Source organism: Mixophyes fleayi, chromosome 2 (assembly GCF_038048845.1).
Source record: "Mixophyes fleayi isolate aMixFle1 chromosome 2, aMixFle1.hap1, whole genome shotgun sequence".
Taxonomy (NCBI): Eukaryota; Metazoa; Chordata; class Amphibia; order Anura; family Limnodynastidae; genus Mixophyes; species Mixophyes fleayi.
The window spans coordinates 312174097-312189870 of NC_134403.1; the positions used below are offsets into that span (position 1 = coordinate 312174097).

At 38.0% G+C, this 15774-nt stretch overlaps 1 protein-coding gene across 1 annotated transcript in view; it reads left to right on the forward strand.

Moving 5' to 3' along the window:
• Positions 1-1232: 1232 nt before the first annotated feature.
• Positions 1233-15774, forward strand: part of PHEX (phosphate regulating endopeptidase X-linked) — a 147705-nt gene continuing 133163 nt past the window's right edge. Inside the window, exons 1-2 of the mRNA XM_075198312.1 lie at positions 1233-1565; positions 14656-14721. Of these exons, the coding sequence (XP_075054413.1) occupies positions 1445-1565; positions 14656-14721 (187 nt within the window). The 5' untranslated portion in view covers positions 1233-1444. The remainder of the gene's footprint in view (positions 1566-14655; positions 14722-15774) is intronic.

A 15774-nucleotide genomic window follows, 5' to 3' on the forward strand; every position in this document is an offset into this window, starting at 1 on the left:
GCAGTAGGGAAAGAACATAGCAATTTGGTTTACTGAAACTATTATATTTAGTACTTTAATTATGAGTTCCCCTGTCTAGTGTTGAGAAAGGCAAACATTTGGTTTCAATTATATAACACTACAGGACTTTATGTGGTTTTTCCGTGTACAGAGTGTATGTGGGCTCCCCACATTGAAAGAACCTCAGTGTTTAGGTGGGATTTAAATTGCCAGCCAATTTTTTTGCTCTAAACGTCATTTAGATTCAAACAGAAGACATCAGCCAAGTATTAGCTAAGACTCAATAAGCACAAAATGTTGCTGAAAATACAGACATTTCCAGGGGAGTTGCACTTTTGGGAATGGAAGGGCGTAACTAGCATATATATGCATGATGACTAGTTTTGGGGCAAAATTACCCTAGGAGGGGATAAGATAATGTGCTGCCTGTCCCATAAATATCAAAGCTATTTACCATTATAGACTGAACGCTGATACAATATGCTGTCTTGCTGTGTTCTGTGTCTCTATAGACTGCTCTAATACAATGCTACAACAGTAAAAGAATGCAAAGCAAACTTTTTTTTTAATTAAGCCTCCTCCCTCAACTGGTAAAACTGACAGGATCCCCCCATACGGAGAAAAAACTACTCCTGCCTTCATTGATAACCATCACGTTCCAGGGCTCAGAACCCTAGAAAGCTTTAAATAAATTAAGCTGATTTCAAGGCTGCCCATAGTGCAACTTCACTGCCAATATGGTATATATCTACATGATACTGTACTGAATAAACCTTTCAGTATTTGTAAACTTTTTGTTTCATTAAAATTGAATTCATATAATTAGGTGAAAGTTTAATGTGTTACCATGTGTTTTTAGGAAGTTATATAAGGCAGGAGTGCTGCATGACTATACATCATGTCATGTTTTGGCAAGCTCAGCTCCGAAGGCTTAACAACTGGAGATAAGAGCAAGATTAACTGTACTAGGTCTGAAGTTTATGAACTCTCATTGAACACAATGTTAGAAACACAAGTTATACACTCACTTCCAGCTAAATATGATTACAATTATCCAACTAGCAACCTGTGGATGATGTGCAGTTCTTGCAGTGCAGCCAAGCACTGTAACATCCTTTTCACATCACAGAAGTTTTAATAAATATGAACTGGTCACCATTCATTTTGGCAAGTCCCAGCCGGTGAGCTGTATGTCATTTTTTTTTTCATGTTCACAAGAGGAGGGATAGGGAGAGCCCTTTTTTCCATTCTCCCCACCCCTCTGTAGAAGGAGGAGATGATGTCTGATGACTAAAAACTTGTAAAAGATGTGTACTGTATGAGGAAGGCATAAGAGCAGAAAGCTCATTTAGAACATGGGGTTCTGATTAAAAACACTCTGCAGAAGCATTAAAGGGAGAAAGCAATTTGTCTCCAGGCATATCTCTCCTCTCACAAGCAATCTATGGAAGAAGACATGGGGAATTCAAAGTCAGACAACAAAAGTTTTGCCAGTAGAACAACTAAAATAGCACTAGTTATCTTCATTTGCATCACAGGGGTACTTGCTCTGCTGCTCATACTAGGTAAGTAACTGTTCATTAATACTCATTTTTATGTAATATTATTTTACTTGCATTGAAAACTGTATGTATTGTTAACAGAATAAGCCAAAAGCACAACCATACATTACAAACTGAATATCACTTAATAAAGTAATGCATATAGATAAAATAAAGATAATGTACACAAAAAAAATAAAAATAAAATTAAAGCAACTACACTCTGCCTACGAGCATAAAATGATATATATTAGGAACAACAGGGGTTTACCTGGTGCATGCATGGAGTTCATGCATTACAGAATATTTTGATGATTAATCTGTCAGTTGTTACTGACTTTAATGACCCGTCTGGATTTAAAGTGCTGGGAAACAACTACTGTAACAGGGAGGAAAGGAGGGTTGTAGGAGTGGTATGAAGTATAACAGGCAGGTAGATATAATATAGGTGGGACTAGTGACTGATTGTACATGTACCCATATAATCTTACATTCTAATTTAAATAGTGTAAAATGTTAGTTAAAAACAGTTGACTGATTGATAATGAAAACATTAGACAGACATGAATGGCGAAAGCTATATATGTGAATTATTTCACCAGCATTGCAGCAATTTCAATTACTTTTAGCAGCTTAAATTTATAAAACTTTCCAAAGTAAGATACATATAAATACCAATGCTTAACAGAACTTTGTCATGTTTCACTGATAAAAGTCACTTACATTTTCTTTGACTATTCATCACAATTAACCCTACTGGTAAATATATACCGATTTGTATGAATCAACGACTCAATGTGTATGTGTAAATTAAGCTGTCACACACCTGTGCAATTATCATGCAGATCACATGATTCACGACTGTTTGGAAAGATATCGTATTAGTGTGTACGCTCCCACGATCACGTTTTATTGTACCAAGACACATTGTATCTGCTGATTTGGTTTCATAAACTTGCATAAAATCATTATCAACGATTGAACGATGTCGGGCAAATGTGGAAGTGTGTACACTTTCATAACCAGCAGTGTAGGCAGATACCTGTGGAGTGTGCAGATTCACAATTTTTTCAACAGGTGGTTATGAGAGATAAAGATCATGGATCTGAAGGGAAATTGTGTAGGTGTGCATACATAAATTTGCATGCTCATCGGATCTTTCAGTCGTTGGTGAAATTGTTACAGAAATTGCATCTGAAGTATGATTGCATAGATGTGTACCCAGCTTTATTCCTAAATGTTGTCCTAACATGAAAAATTCAAAAAGCATATGCAATACTCTTTGAATAAAAGAGACACAATTGCCATACATGCTGTAGATGTGCTAAAAATAAAAGATTATACAAATCTAACATTACCATCTATGACACAAGATATTGCCAATGATCTTAACTATCATACTTGCCCACTTTATGTATCTGTTAGAGGAGAGGTGAATTGCAAATTCAGAGGGGTATGGGTGCCATGAAGTGCGTCATTTTCCGCCCCGTGATGAAATGATACAATGGCGTCATTTAGTCACGATGGTCGAGGATACAATTACATTGAGGTCCCCATCTCGACCACTTTACTAGGAACTGGACAGGATAGAGGAGAAAGGCCTGCTTTCCCCGCAGTCTAGGAGACCTCTCCGGAATTCAGGAGTCTCCCAGACATTCTAGGAGAGTGTGTTGTATATTAGTCTATGATCCCTATGTACATTTAACTGATACATTCATTTACTGTATTTGTGTATTTACTTTAAATATTTTTTTCATTCATGAGACATGTAATTGGGCATTTGATGAAGAGTATGGATGTAAATCTGAAATCACTCATGAGTCCCAGTCATTTTCCCACCTACTACCATAGCTTTAAAATATGACATCTTTGGTTTTAAAAGTCTTCTCTCATATACTGCGCTAATGCAGTGTAAAATGAATGTATTTATGGATTTTAATCACACCCTCCCTTGTTTGCAGATACAAAACAAAATCATTACAAGCACTGCACCAGCATTTTCCACTCAGAAGCAGCATATACAGCATACTTGCCAACTTTTCTGGAGGGAAGTTCAGCTGGCAAGTTTGGGATGGGGCGTGATGGTGCCATCGCGCCACGGTAGCCTTGTCACGTAGTGTACATTGTGCAGCAGGGGTGGGGCTTAACAAAATGCATCATTAAGCCCCGCCTCCACCCAGGGTCCAGGAGAGTGACTGCTCTTCCAGAAGTCTGAGTAGACTCTCATGATATAATGTACAGAACATTAAAAACATGTACAGATTGATTGTGATTTGGAAACATGCAGATATGCAGCCCTTCACCTTGTTTATTTGCGGGCTTATGAGCCTATTTATCAATAGGTCCCTTATTCTGGCAATAATTTTTTAGCGCTACTTTTTTGCAGCAATAAAAAGAATCCCTTACTGACACAATAAAATACATACTACTCAGCAATTGTAGCTCAGAGAGATAAGGGTTATCCAGGCCAGTATTTGTAGATATGCGCATGCATGAGCTGGTTAGTTGACAGCGAAATACTGTGTGGACTGCTTCTGCTGTCAACTTTAACAGAACATCTACTTGAGTTATGGTATAATATAAATCATTTTGCTATGCATAATACAGTTAGAACTTTATGAGGAAAGATATAACAGGTATTCACCTGCTCTCAAATATTACATGACCAGTTTTATGCAGACTGAATACCTATTGCAGCCAATTTTATATAGACAGTGTATAATGCAGCTCATGAGTTAACAGACACAGTAGACTTTCCCTAAGGGCAGCAGACATTGAGAGGTGGGTTACTCCGACAAGTCAAGCATTTTTTATTCATCAGAAAATTGAACTAAGGGAATGATAATATATAACTGATTTGAGATTATCTGGATAGGGGAATAGATGAACTAAATAATTTTCTTTGCTAAACTTTCAGAATTACTTTAATGTGGTGTGACTAGTGGATTGCACAAGTCTTAGGGCTAGATTTACTAAGCTGCGGGTTTGAAAAAGTGGGAATGTTGCCCATAGCAACCAATCAGATTCTAGCTGTCATTTTGTAGAAAGTACATAATAAATGAAAGCTAGAATCTTATTGGTTGCTATAGGCAACATCCCCACTTTTTCAAACCCGCAGCTTAGTAAATCTAGCCCTTAGTGTGCAAATTGTGCACCATCGGACTCCAAGGTGTATATTTACTAAAGTGCGGGTCTGAAAATGTTGAAATGTTGCCTATAGCAACCAATCAGATTTTAGTTGTCATTTTTTAGAATGTACTAAATTAATGATAAATAAAATCTGATTGGTTGCTATAGGGAACATCTTCACTTTTTCAAACCCGTCGTTTAGTAAATATACCCCGAATGCTGTAAATCCAGCTCTGAGTAAGATGCATTTTCTGTTACTGTTGTTCGTAGTATAATTCCCAATATCACATCAACTGTCCCTATTTAGGAGCGACATCCCGATTCGCTGGCCGAAAAAGGGGAGAATTTAACATGAAAATGGGTAGAGTTTTATGCAAATATGCCCAATCTGGGTGGATCAGGGGCGGGACTTATTGTATCCAGCTTTCAGGATTTTAAATGTTGGAAGGTTTGCAATATATCTCCATCCATACTATACAGTTACAGATGGAGTTTGTTTAAGTTACGCAAATAGCAAGATCAAGGTCCTACCACATGGCTCACAAGTCATTAACCTCTAACCAGCCCACACCAGCACACATGCACAAGCCCTACCCAGTGGAATGGGTAGGGTTAGTGCAGTGTGATCAAGAACATTCTCTTTCTTATGGGGGCCGCTGGATCATGCAGAATGCCAAAATTAAACATGATCTATCTGTACATTAAAATGCAATAATATACATCAGTAGCCCCATGTAAGAAAGAAAGTATGAAAATATTTAATATGTATTAAAAGAATTTATAAACCCTTTAATAAGTGCCAAGCAGTGTATTTAACATACAATATGGCCTCCACTACGGAGGTCCCCTCTCTGCTCCTCTGGAACTGTGAGCCCAAAGCAGGGCTGCACTCCACATGTGCCTCCTCCCAGGCATACTTAGAAGAACAGAGAGCGAGGGGTCCTCCATAACAGATGGACCAGCAAAGCCAGGTCATCATCACCACCGCTAGTTCTGCTACTGCTGACATCTTAACCTGCTCTTAGAGATATGGAACAATAGTGTGCATAGCGAGTATTAGTTTTTGCACTTGTTTACTGGTGCTATTTGTGCTCTTTTTTTGTTCTAATTTTTTCTAATTATTGCTTGTAAAGGAAAAAAAACATTAATCTCAAGAAACATTATATGTATAAAATGTGGATATAAATATTATATTAGACTATTATCTTCACTGTAGTAGCAAGAGTTAATTTACACCTGAATTTCAATTTGGGTTGCAAATATCTGTGCAAGAGTCTTAAGAAAACCTCCATCTTCACATACAGAGCAAAGTCCCTGAAACATATGGAACCTTTCATACTTTATGGTACATCTATGTTATAACTATAATAAATCAATGGGTGTGCTTAGCCTATGTATGTAACAGCTATAAATAAGCTGTAAATCAGCTCATGAAGTTTAATCAACAATGCGTTATGGTTATTTATCATGCAAGTCAATGTTTAATAAATAAAATATAAAAAATATATACAGTAAATACATATTTTAGAGGGCTTGTTTAAAGTAGGGAGAACCAAATTTAATCTTTAAGTTGAGAAATCACAGTAGAGACCCAGCAGATCTGAATCTCTTCCCAGTCAGAATTAGGCTCTAGAGGTGCTAAGCAAACAGGTACGTTGTGGTAAATGTAGCACTGTTTGTGCATCAGGTTTCGGGCCTTGCTTTGCATGCAAGAGTCTTTGATAAATGACCCTTATTGTGGCACTTTCTATGCCTGTCAAAATATTTTTTCAGTCTCCTGAGGCGTGACTGACCCTATGTGAAGTAATGTAGCAGATAATCGGGCTTTGTGACAGGAAGTGCTCTTCAGAAATCACATCAAACGCACTACACATGACAAGAGCTTTATGCATGGCTCTGCAGAATCTGTGCCAGGCTGAAGTTCACACAGAAGAAGACAAGGGAGCCACATTACCAACCACAATTACATTACACTGGTAAAATGCTCTTTTCTCCACTGCTCAGTTCGTGTCACATTGTTGCTGTGACCTCATCCCTTCATCTTCTTATGACACTAATTACCACATAACAAGTACAGTATGTTTATATGTATTGGGTATATGTGTAATTCTGCACGTGTTATTTTCTCTGTCACATCTAGTTATTCTAGTTATTCATTTATATTGATATATAAAGTTATTATTAGGTTATATGTTATTTTCTCAGATATATTTTTTGCTGTTAACAGTGTTGTGCAAAAGATGACAGCACGAGACAGGCTTTAATGCACCACAGTGTAGTTGTTGCAGCTTGTCACACACAGCTCCCTGTCACAGCTACAATGCATTCATTGTATTGGAAAATATATAATAACAGTCTCTCTGAGGCACCTATGTGTTAATCTGTATGAATAACAATGATATACTATTTATCATAATGATGAAAATCTTTAATCGATCGATATTATCACTCAGGTGCTCCAGAGATATTTTAATAATAAATTGCAGCAAAACTATCTGAGGGGAAAAAAAAGGAAAAAAATGTATAAGAAATAGAAAGAAAATAACTGTTTTAAAGTATTCCTACTGAGTTTTATTTAACATCTCCAATAATTGAGGCCTGCTGTGTTAGGGTAGGGTATCAAATCCTCTGTTTTCAAATCCTGACAACTGGACCAGATCACTGATTACTAACAGATTAAAATGGGCTGCTTGATTGTCCACTGTTATGATGACAGGCAACTTGTGAATGCCAAAGATTCTTCTCACTTATTGGAAAAATATGTTTTATTTATAAAATAAAGCATTTTTTCATGTATTATCTTCTGCAGTTACCATCCTGAGAGAGATATATATTTCTTCCTTTGACAAATAGGCCCCTATATGTGTTGATTATTGAGTCAGATTAAATAATAACTACAGTACACCGCACAGTACAGCCTGCTCCATCTGTACATCATTACAGCAATTTATACACTATATGCAATATATTGAAGGATTTCCATTTGACTGAGATACGGCCGTTCATAGTTTTCTTAAAATGCCTCGAAAGCTATTTCTTGTATCTGGAAATTGGAGTATTAATCAGACTATTAGTCATGTTTAACATTTAGAATTCAGGACCATCTTCCTAGATCGTTTTAGAGATCTATATTACCTTTTCCAAAAGGTTTTCTATTTTCAAGGATGGCAGCTGTTTAACTTCAATATACAATATACAGCCAAACATTCTTCCAAAATCTCATTGGTTAACAGTTCCCCACACTCTATTTAAACTGTACGGAAAAACGAAAATAAAATCATTGCCCTGCGCTCTGCTAATTGTTTGTATTAAATAAACTCCCAGACTACCAGTTTATGATGATCTATTATTTTGGAAACATTGTGATCTTTTTCTTGTTACAATTTTAATGTCTATAATTGTATGTTAGAAAGAACATGGTGAATCTTTCCGCACAGTGAAAACATTATTTTTTTAAAATAGTTTTTTTTGGTCTTTTCTAAAGATGGACAATTAGTACATTTCTGAATATGTCCAATCTAGAGAAAGATGTTTACTAGTAAATAAAGGAGTTAAAAGTATATAAGCCAAGTAATACCCTTTGTCCATTGCCCAAATATGAGGGGTCTATTAATCATTGGTAGACGGTGGGTAGCAGTAAGTATCACTTTGTATTACTACACAGCGACAAAAATGTCGCTGGTATTTACCAAATCAGGGCTTCTGGGCGAGCCCAGGCCAATCCCCCTCTCCTAAAGTAACAAAAAACTCCTTCACAGGCAGCTTTACGCTGCCGGCGACAGGAGGTAGTGACATCTGTGGGGATACTGCTCATGCTATGGGACCTGATGATAGATCCAGAGAGGGGTTTCCGACGGAGATGGAGACCTATGGAATCCATTGAAAAGGTAATGTAATGCCATCTTGAGATTGAAAAGAAACGCTGGAATAGCTATTCTTTTGATTCATTACCACTTAATAAATAGACCCCTAGATATTTACAAAATGACCATGTAAGTTTGACAATATACCCACTGAGGAAAGCTTTCATAGAACAGCCATTCTTCATCAAGGGGTGAAATGCTGGCAAAAGGCTCTTTCACTGCTGTTCCATAGTTACCTGGTCAATGTTGTACAGCCCCGCTGGAAAAACTTCCCTGGATTCCCCGCTGAGTATATGTATGTGTGGACGTTGGCTGTCTATATGCAACAGCACGTCCTCATTTGACCGGCAGCATTAGGTTTCTAGTGACCATGACCAATTATGTTTTTTTTTTATAGGGCTCAAAGAGCATCCCTGGCATGGTTTATTTCAGTTGTACTTAATTATGCATTGCTGTGATATACAGCGACACATAATGAGTCACTGCTGCCCCATGGGCCCCAATGATAAATAGACCCCCCAAGAGAGAGTATGCTGAGCTATCAGAACAATGCACCACTGATGCATATAGTGTCATGAAATAAAGTAAACAAATAAATAATATTCCTAAAATGCATTGCAAGTCTAAAAGTAAATGGTATAGTTACAAACGCAAAGGAGACAGGTAAGGGAAAACCACAGGTGACTGGGTGCAAGGGCTTGGTAGCTGTTAGCTCAGTGCACTGTTGAGGTGTTCAGAAATCTCTGCAAGTTATAAAACTACGAGGGTGATCGAGTCCTACAGGCCAACTCTGGGGAAAATAAGAATATGCATTTAGGGAATTGAAGATATTAGGAAGTGTGATGCAGATAAATCCTGCTCTGATTTGTAAAGGGAACCTTGACTAGAGAGCTGCAGGGAGGCTTTAAAAGAACAGAAAAGGAGAAAACCTCATACTAACTTAAATCAATGCCGCAGCCATCTAATAAGGACCTATTATGATGGATCTTAGGTTTCATGGAGCTCTCCAGCAGATGTCTCAACAAGTGAGTACAAGTGAATTCATCACACAAGCAGTGGGGACCTTTGGGAAAGGACCTCATGAGTGCAGTAGTCTGTGGAAGGGGTATTTGTAACGTGTGTGTCAGGATCTGCCTTCAAGCCCCTTGCAGTACATACTGCTTTGCTTGGCAGCTCCTGCCTTTTGACTTTATTAGTGTGTATTTGCAGCAGTACCTCTGATCACCAGAGGTGCTGCTATCTTGCCTTTCATGTTTGCATTAAGGGTTAACACTTTCTCCAATTATCCCATGCACCTGGGTGTGTTTTCTTTTCCCTTATATATACCTGTTCCTCCCAGCAGTCATTGCTGGTTATTGTTGTCCCATCCTGTTGTCACATCCTGAGGGTATTCTCTGTGGTCACTTCCTCCTGTTTGTGCTCCTGGATTTATGCTGCTGGAGATCTATTTCAACATACAACCTGCTGACCTGTTCCTTATGTGAACCTGGGACTTATCTGTGCATTTCCCTGTGCATGCTGCCTGGAATATTTCCTCACCTCCCATTTGCCTGCAACTGCTGTATATCTGGTAAATTCTGCAAGCTATTATGTCATCAACTGTTCATACTCTCCAGCAATAAACATTGTTTGTTTTTTCACCTATCCATGGCTCCTTAGCTGTATTTCTACATTGATCCGTGACAGTGTGCTCCTCAGACCACCTTTATACATATGTCCCCAGAGAATTTTGCCTCATTTAGAGCTTTATTTATGAAAGGCTGAATACCATTTTGCGATATCTATACATCATCAATAACCAGTGGTTAGTTACGTCAACTATTTTTTATTGTAGTAATGTATAAATTACAATTATTAAATTCTTACAATAAATTAAATAATGTTTAGAAAGTAAACAACAGACATGATATACAAAATAAGCTATATACTGTATAATGTAATTGCCCAAATACGGTGACTGACCCGTCAAAGTCATAAATCAACTGTTACTGCTCTGGGCCACTATCGCTGGTGCAGCTGAGTAACAATATCTTATAATATATACTTGATAAGTGATTCTTTTATTGTTGCAATAAAAATTCAAACTTCTATGTGGGTTGTAATAATGAAAAGTCCTCTAAATGACCTACAGTATCTTTAATTTGAAACAACTGAACACTGAGTACATGATAAATACATGTGCTGCAATCAAAACATCATCTACTATAATAAGCAGTACAGAACTCCAATAGCAAAGTGTCATGGTTGCTTTCCCTTTGTTTAGCTTTTAGTGTCCCAATGAATAGTGATTAAAAACTCAAAAAGGTGCCAGATATGGCATTATGGAGATGTCGTGAGGACAATTAAATACACAAAGCATGTGTAATGACAGTGTTAATTTAGACTAGAAAGAGTTAAGCGTGTAATTACCATACATTTCCTTTTTATTTTTGCTGCATCACGGGGGTTGGGGCCAAAACCATGCAATTTGTGACTCATCCTCTCTGTGTTTGTACTTCACCTCCTCTCCGGGGCGTAAGTGAACATGGTGACTGTCTTCATTTCAATTTTTAGAATTGTAGTTTTTAATGTTTTTATTCAGTTGGTAGTATTGTTTTCTAAAGGTTTTTTACCCACATAAAATGTGCCTGGATTGTACAAAAAACAAACAATTGGAAAAATAGACCAAAAATAGACCAACGCTCAATAACTGACACGAGAATTTGTGACTCATTTTTTTTGCCCACATTCTACCTTGGAAATGCCCCAAAATAAATACACATTCTGCACCCCTAAGTTCACTTAAATTTCTTGTCACACAACACAAACTCTGCAGTACAAGGCAAATTACGCATTTTGTTTGGAATGTCCTGATCCACCCAGCTACTGCCATCATAAGAAGCAAACTTCAACACCCCCCTCCCCACAATTACTACCACCTTGACTTGCTAATCTGTCCGCTTCCTGTACATAAGTGTGCAATTACATAAAATGGGACAATGACATTTACAAGCCTGCTAATTTGCTGCTTTGTAAAGGACCTTTAATAGAAAACTGGTGGTTCTCAGTATTTTCTTTTTAAATTCAGTAAGTAAAAATTGTGTTCAAGGGTTAACAATGCTGCTGCTGAAACAGTTAATGTTATGTTATACAGAGCTGCAACATGCCAAATAATATCATTCTCTGCCTTTAAGTCTCCAATGTTTTCTATGCAAAACGTCAACTTGACAAGAACCCAGAGTCCACCTAGATATTAAAAACGGGAGTAAAATACAGAGATTAAACCTTTTATCTGACATCAGATTTCAGAAGTGTGTGTGGAAATTTGTTCTATACTGCAATAAGTAATTATGAAAGTCAATCTGATTAACAAAGTTGTTTAGCAAAAAAATATTAGTATATAAGTTATTTATTACTAACTAGACATAATATTTTAATTCATAAATACTTTGCATTTTATTTTGCCTCATGAGGTTTGCAGCAAGCAGTTTAACCAAATCATTTACACAGGTCACTGCTCATTAACTGATACCAAATACATTGGATACGGTTTGGATTTATTATTATTATTATTATTATTATTATTATTATTATTATTATTATCATAATAATCCTCTTTTATTTATAAGGCACCACAAAGGGTCTGCAGCAACATACATAACATATACAGAAAGCACACAACGTCATGCATGAAGACCAAAATACAAAGCCCAGACATACTGAATGAATACAAAACCAGGTAACATGGTAATGCAGATCAAATTATTTGCGGGACAGTGAGTAAAAGTGATGTTAGTAACCAGTGAGAAGTAGACCTAAGCTTAAGAAAACAGGGCTAGAGAAGCAGGCCAAGAGGTACAGGGGGTGATGGAATATTAGAAGGAGAACACAAGGAAAGAGGGCCTACTTGTGAGAGCTTACATCCTAAAGAAAAGGGGGAGACACAAATAGGGTGGAACTGACTGGGGGAGTGAGGGTGAAAGCCAAGACAAGGGAGTTAGGAGGAAGGCTGATAGGCTTGAATAAAGAAATGAGCCTTAAGGTCATGCTTGAAGCCTTTGAGAGTAGAGGTTAACCTGATGAAGCATGGGAGATCATTCCATAGCTGAGAAGCAGCCCAGGCAATGTTCTGGAGGTGGGAGTGGCAAGAGGTGATCAGTGAAGTAGTGAGGCAACAGACATTGGAAAAGCGAAGGGAGCGGCAAAGAGTGTAGGTAGAGATGAGGTTGGATATGTGGGAGGGGGATTGATTGAGAGCTTTGAAGGTGCTGGTGAGGAGTTTAAATTTAATTCTGTAGGGCTCTGTTGCGCTCTTTAATTAATGGGGAGCCAGTCTAGGGACTGGTAGAGGGGGACAACAAAGATAGAGCGGTGGGAGAGAAAAATGAGGTGGGCAGCAGCATTGAGGATACACATAAGAGGGGTAAGGTGAGAGTCTGGTAGGCCAGACGAAGGAGGTTACAGTAGTCAAGGTGAGAGATTACAAGAGAGTGAATAACAGGGTTGGTGGCTTTTGTGGTGAGAAAGGATCGTATCTTAGATATATTTCGGAGGTGGAAGTAGCATGATTTTGAGAGGGACAGAATGTGAGGTTTGAATAAGAGGGAGGAGTCGAGGTTGACCCCAAGGTATCAGACTTTAGGGACAGAAAGGAGTGTAGTATTATTAAGAGAAATAGAGATGGAGAGGGGCGATGGGTGAGCCCTGGAAGGGGGGAAGACGATTAGTTCAATCTTGGAAATATCAAGGTTAAGAAAGAGCTGGGACATCCAAGAAGAGATGGCCGAGAGACAGTAGGAAACACGAGACAATAGGGAAGGGGAGAGGTCAGGGGATAAAAGGAGAGAAAAGAGAAAGAAAAGATGTAAAAGGATCAGCAAGGGAATGGGAACTAATTAGGACAGTAAAGATAAGGGATGGGTGAGTAAAAAACAGACTGTGACATTAGGTAGAAGTAGAGAAGGATCATATAGCATTAGGCATAGTGGAACGTGCACTGAGATATGTTCACTGGACAAGGGGGGGCTGGGAAGCCAACTAAAGATTCAGGGTAAGTGGAGAAGTAAGTCTGGTTAGAAGGTGGGAATACAAGCAACATAATATGTGAAACCAACAAGTCATAGTAAAACTGCAGCTGTAAGAATTAAGGTTGAAAAATAGATAATCAGAGAGTGTCCAGGCAGTGCACAATGCAGGTGCTTGAGGTGGAGGATATCAGAGCTCACAGATGATTGTTGAATGTTGTCCTCATGTAGCAGTATATTCAGGTAGAATGTTCCCCCCCTGTTCTCCTCTTGTTCAACTCTTGTGTAACATTTATTATATTATCAAAATTTGTCAGTATACTTTTAACAAATCCACACTTAGAACAAATACACACTGGCTAAACACCCCAAACTAGATAACACAGCCTCTATCTGTTGATTAAGTAGGGTTACAGAGTCATGTGATCACTTTCTAGAATTAACCCCCAATTAACAGACACACCACAAAGATAGTAACACAATTCTTAAACAAACAATCAGAGGGTATGCATGCCATATATTTAAAAGACAAAAATGCAAATCTGATCCCTTTGAAGATAACTGGTACAGAGTTGCAGGGAAATATTTACCTGAGGATGAAAACAGAGAATGAAGATATTAGTCAATTCATCTGCACTCTTATCTGATGTATAACATAACTCTTATATAACTCTTACTATGCCATCTAAATTTGGCAACACACCTTTAACTGATCCACACTTAGAACAAATACACACTGGCTAATAGATAAATAGCAGTTATTCTGGATAATATTCCTGCATCTTTTTTCTTTTTGCAAAGTATGCTAAAACATACCATAAATACACTTTACCTTTAAAGATCAAAGATTAAATATGCAAAACAACTATGTTTATATTAAAAAGTAAAACGGAAATTGATATCTCTCACATAGGAGGGAACAGAACATGAATAGCATCTGTATGTAATAATGGGGTACCAGAATGTGGTATCCATGGTAATTACCATAAAAGGAAATGTTCTTTGCCTTACAGTTCTAAGAACAAAGCAGGTATTTGTATTGTACAGAATCCAACTCTCTGTTAAATATCATGACAGTGATAACTAATGCATACTTTTTCTTTCCTTTTTTTATAACAGTAACTCAAGGACTTATTAATTTCCACAAGGAGAAATTTTGTTTAACTCCAGAATGCATTGAAGCCGGTAAGATTGAACAGCAACATATAAAATATATAATCCTTTCAACAAATGTGGCATGTAACTAACTACCTCTGCATTATAACTGTTACATTTCCTATATTCTACTGGACTTATGAGATAAAGCAATGCTTTTATCTGTTACTCTTTTTAACTACTGTCAACAGTGCAGATTCTAGGAATTTAAACTTCTGTACAGTTGACAATGTTAAAATAAGTTATTCATTTTTGAAGAAAGGGCAACTAAATAAACTTTACATAGAATTAGTGCTAGTCATAGTAAAATCTTCATTTACAATGCGTAGTAAAACGTTTTGTATATAGTAAATTGAAGCATTTGCAATCTGGCAGCCCAACAACTTTGTGCCAAGTAAATGCTACACAGCGGGGACACTGAGCCTCCCTATTTTGGGCCAGAGAATGGCTTGGGCTCCCCACGCCATTCTCTCACATCCTGCCCACATCCTAGTGAAGTGGGTGGGGCAGGGGCGTGATTTGTGATGATTCGTTTAAATTTGACCCCAGCCCCTGTGGCTGGATGAAATGAATTCGGCATTGGGCCACGGAGGCAGGGCCAAATGGAAGCAAATCATGGTGCCAAGCTCCTTTCCATTGTGCTTGCCTCTTATTCTCCCCTCCAGGAACTTCCAGAGTGGAGAGGAGTAAAGTTGGCAAGTATGTGCAAAGCCCTCTCCCATAGTTTTGCTATGTGTTTCTCTTCTGATTAGAATGCTCCAAATTAAATCAATTGCATTATCCAGTAATCAAATGACTGCTGTCTGCTGACCAACAGACACACTGCTTGTGGCCATAGGCAAACCGAGGGGGGGTTCCTAGTGCCTGGAAACCCCCTCCAAGCCTGGGGCACTGTATAATTGAGGTGGCTTCACACGGCTCTGCTTGAAAAGGGAGAGCTGCATGTACCTAACAGTAGTGCATGCAGCATTGCCCATGTATATTATAGGGATAGGAAGAGTTGGAGAACAGCCAAGCACTGTCTAATATTATAGCCATGCCCCTATGCATGCTGATCACGCCCACTGGTGGCGTGGTGTGGAA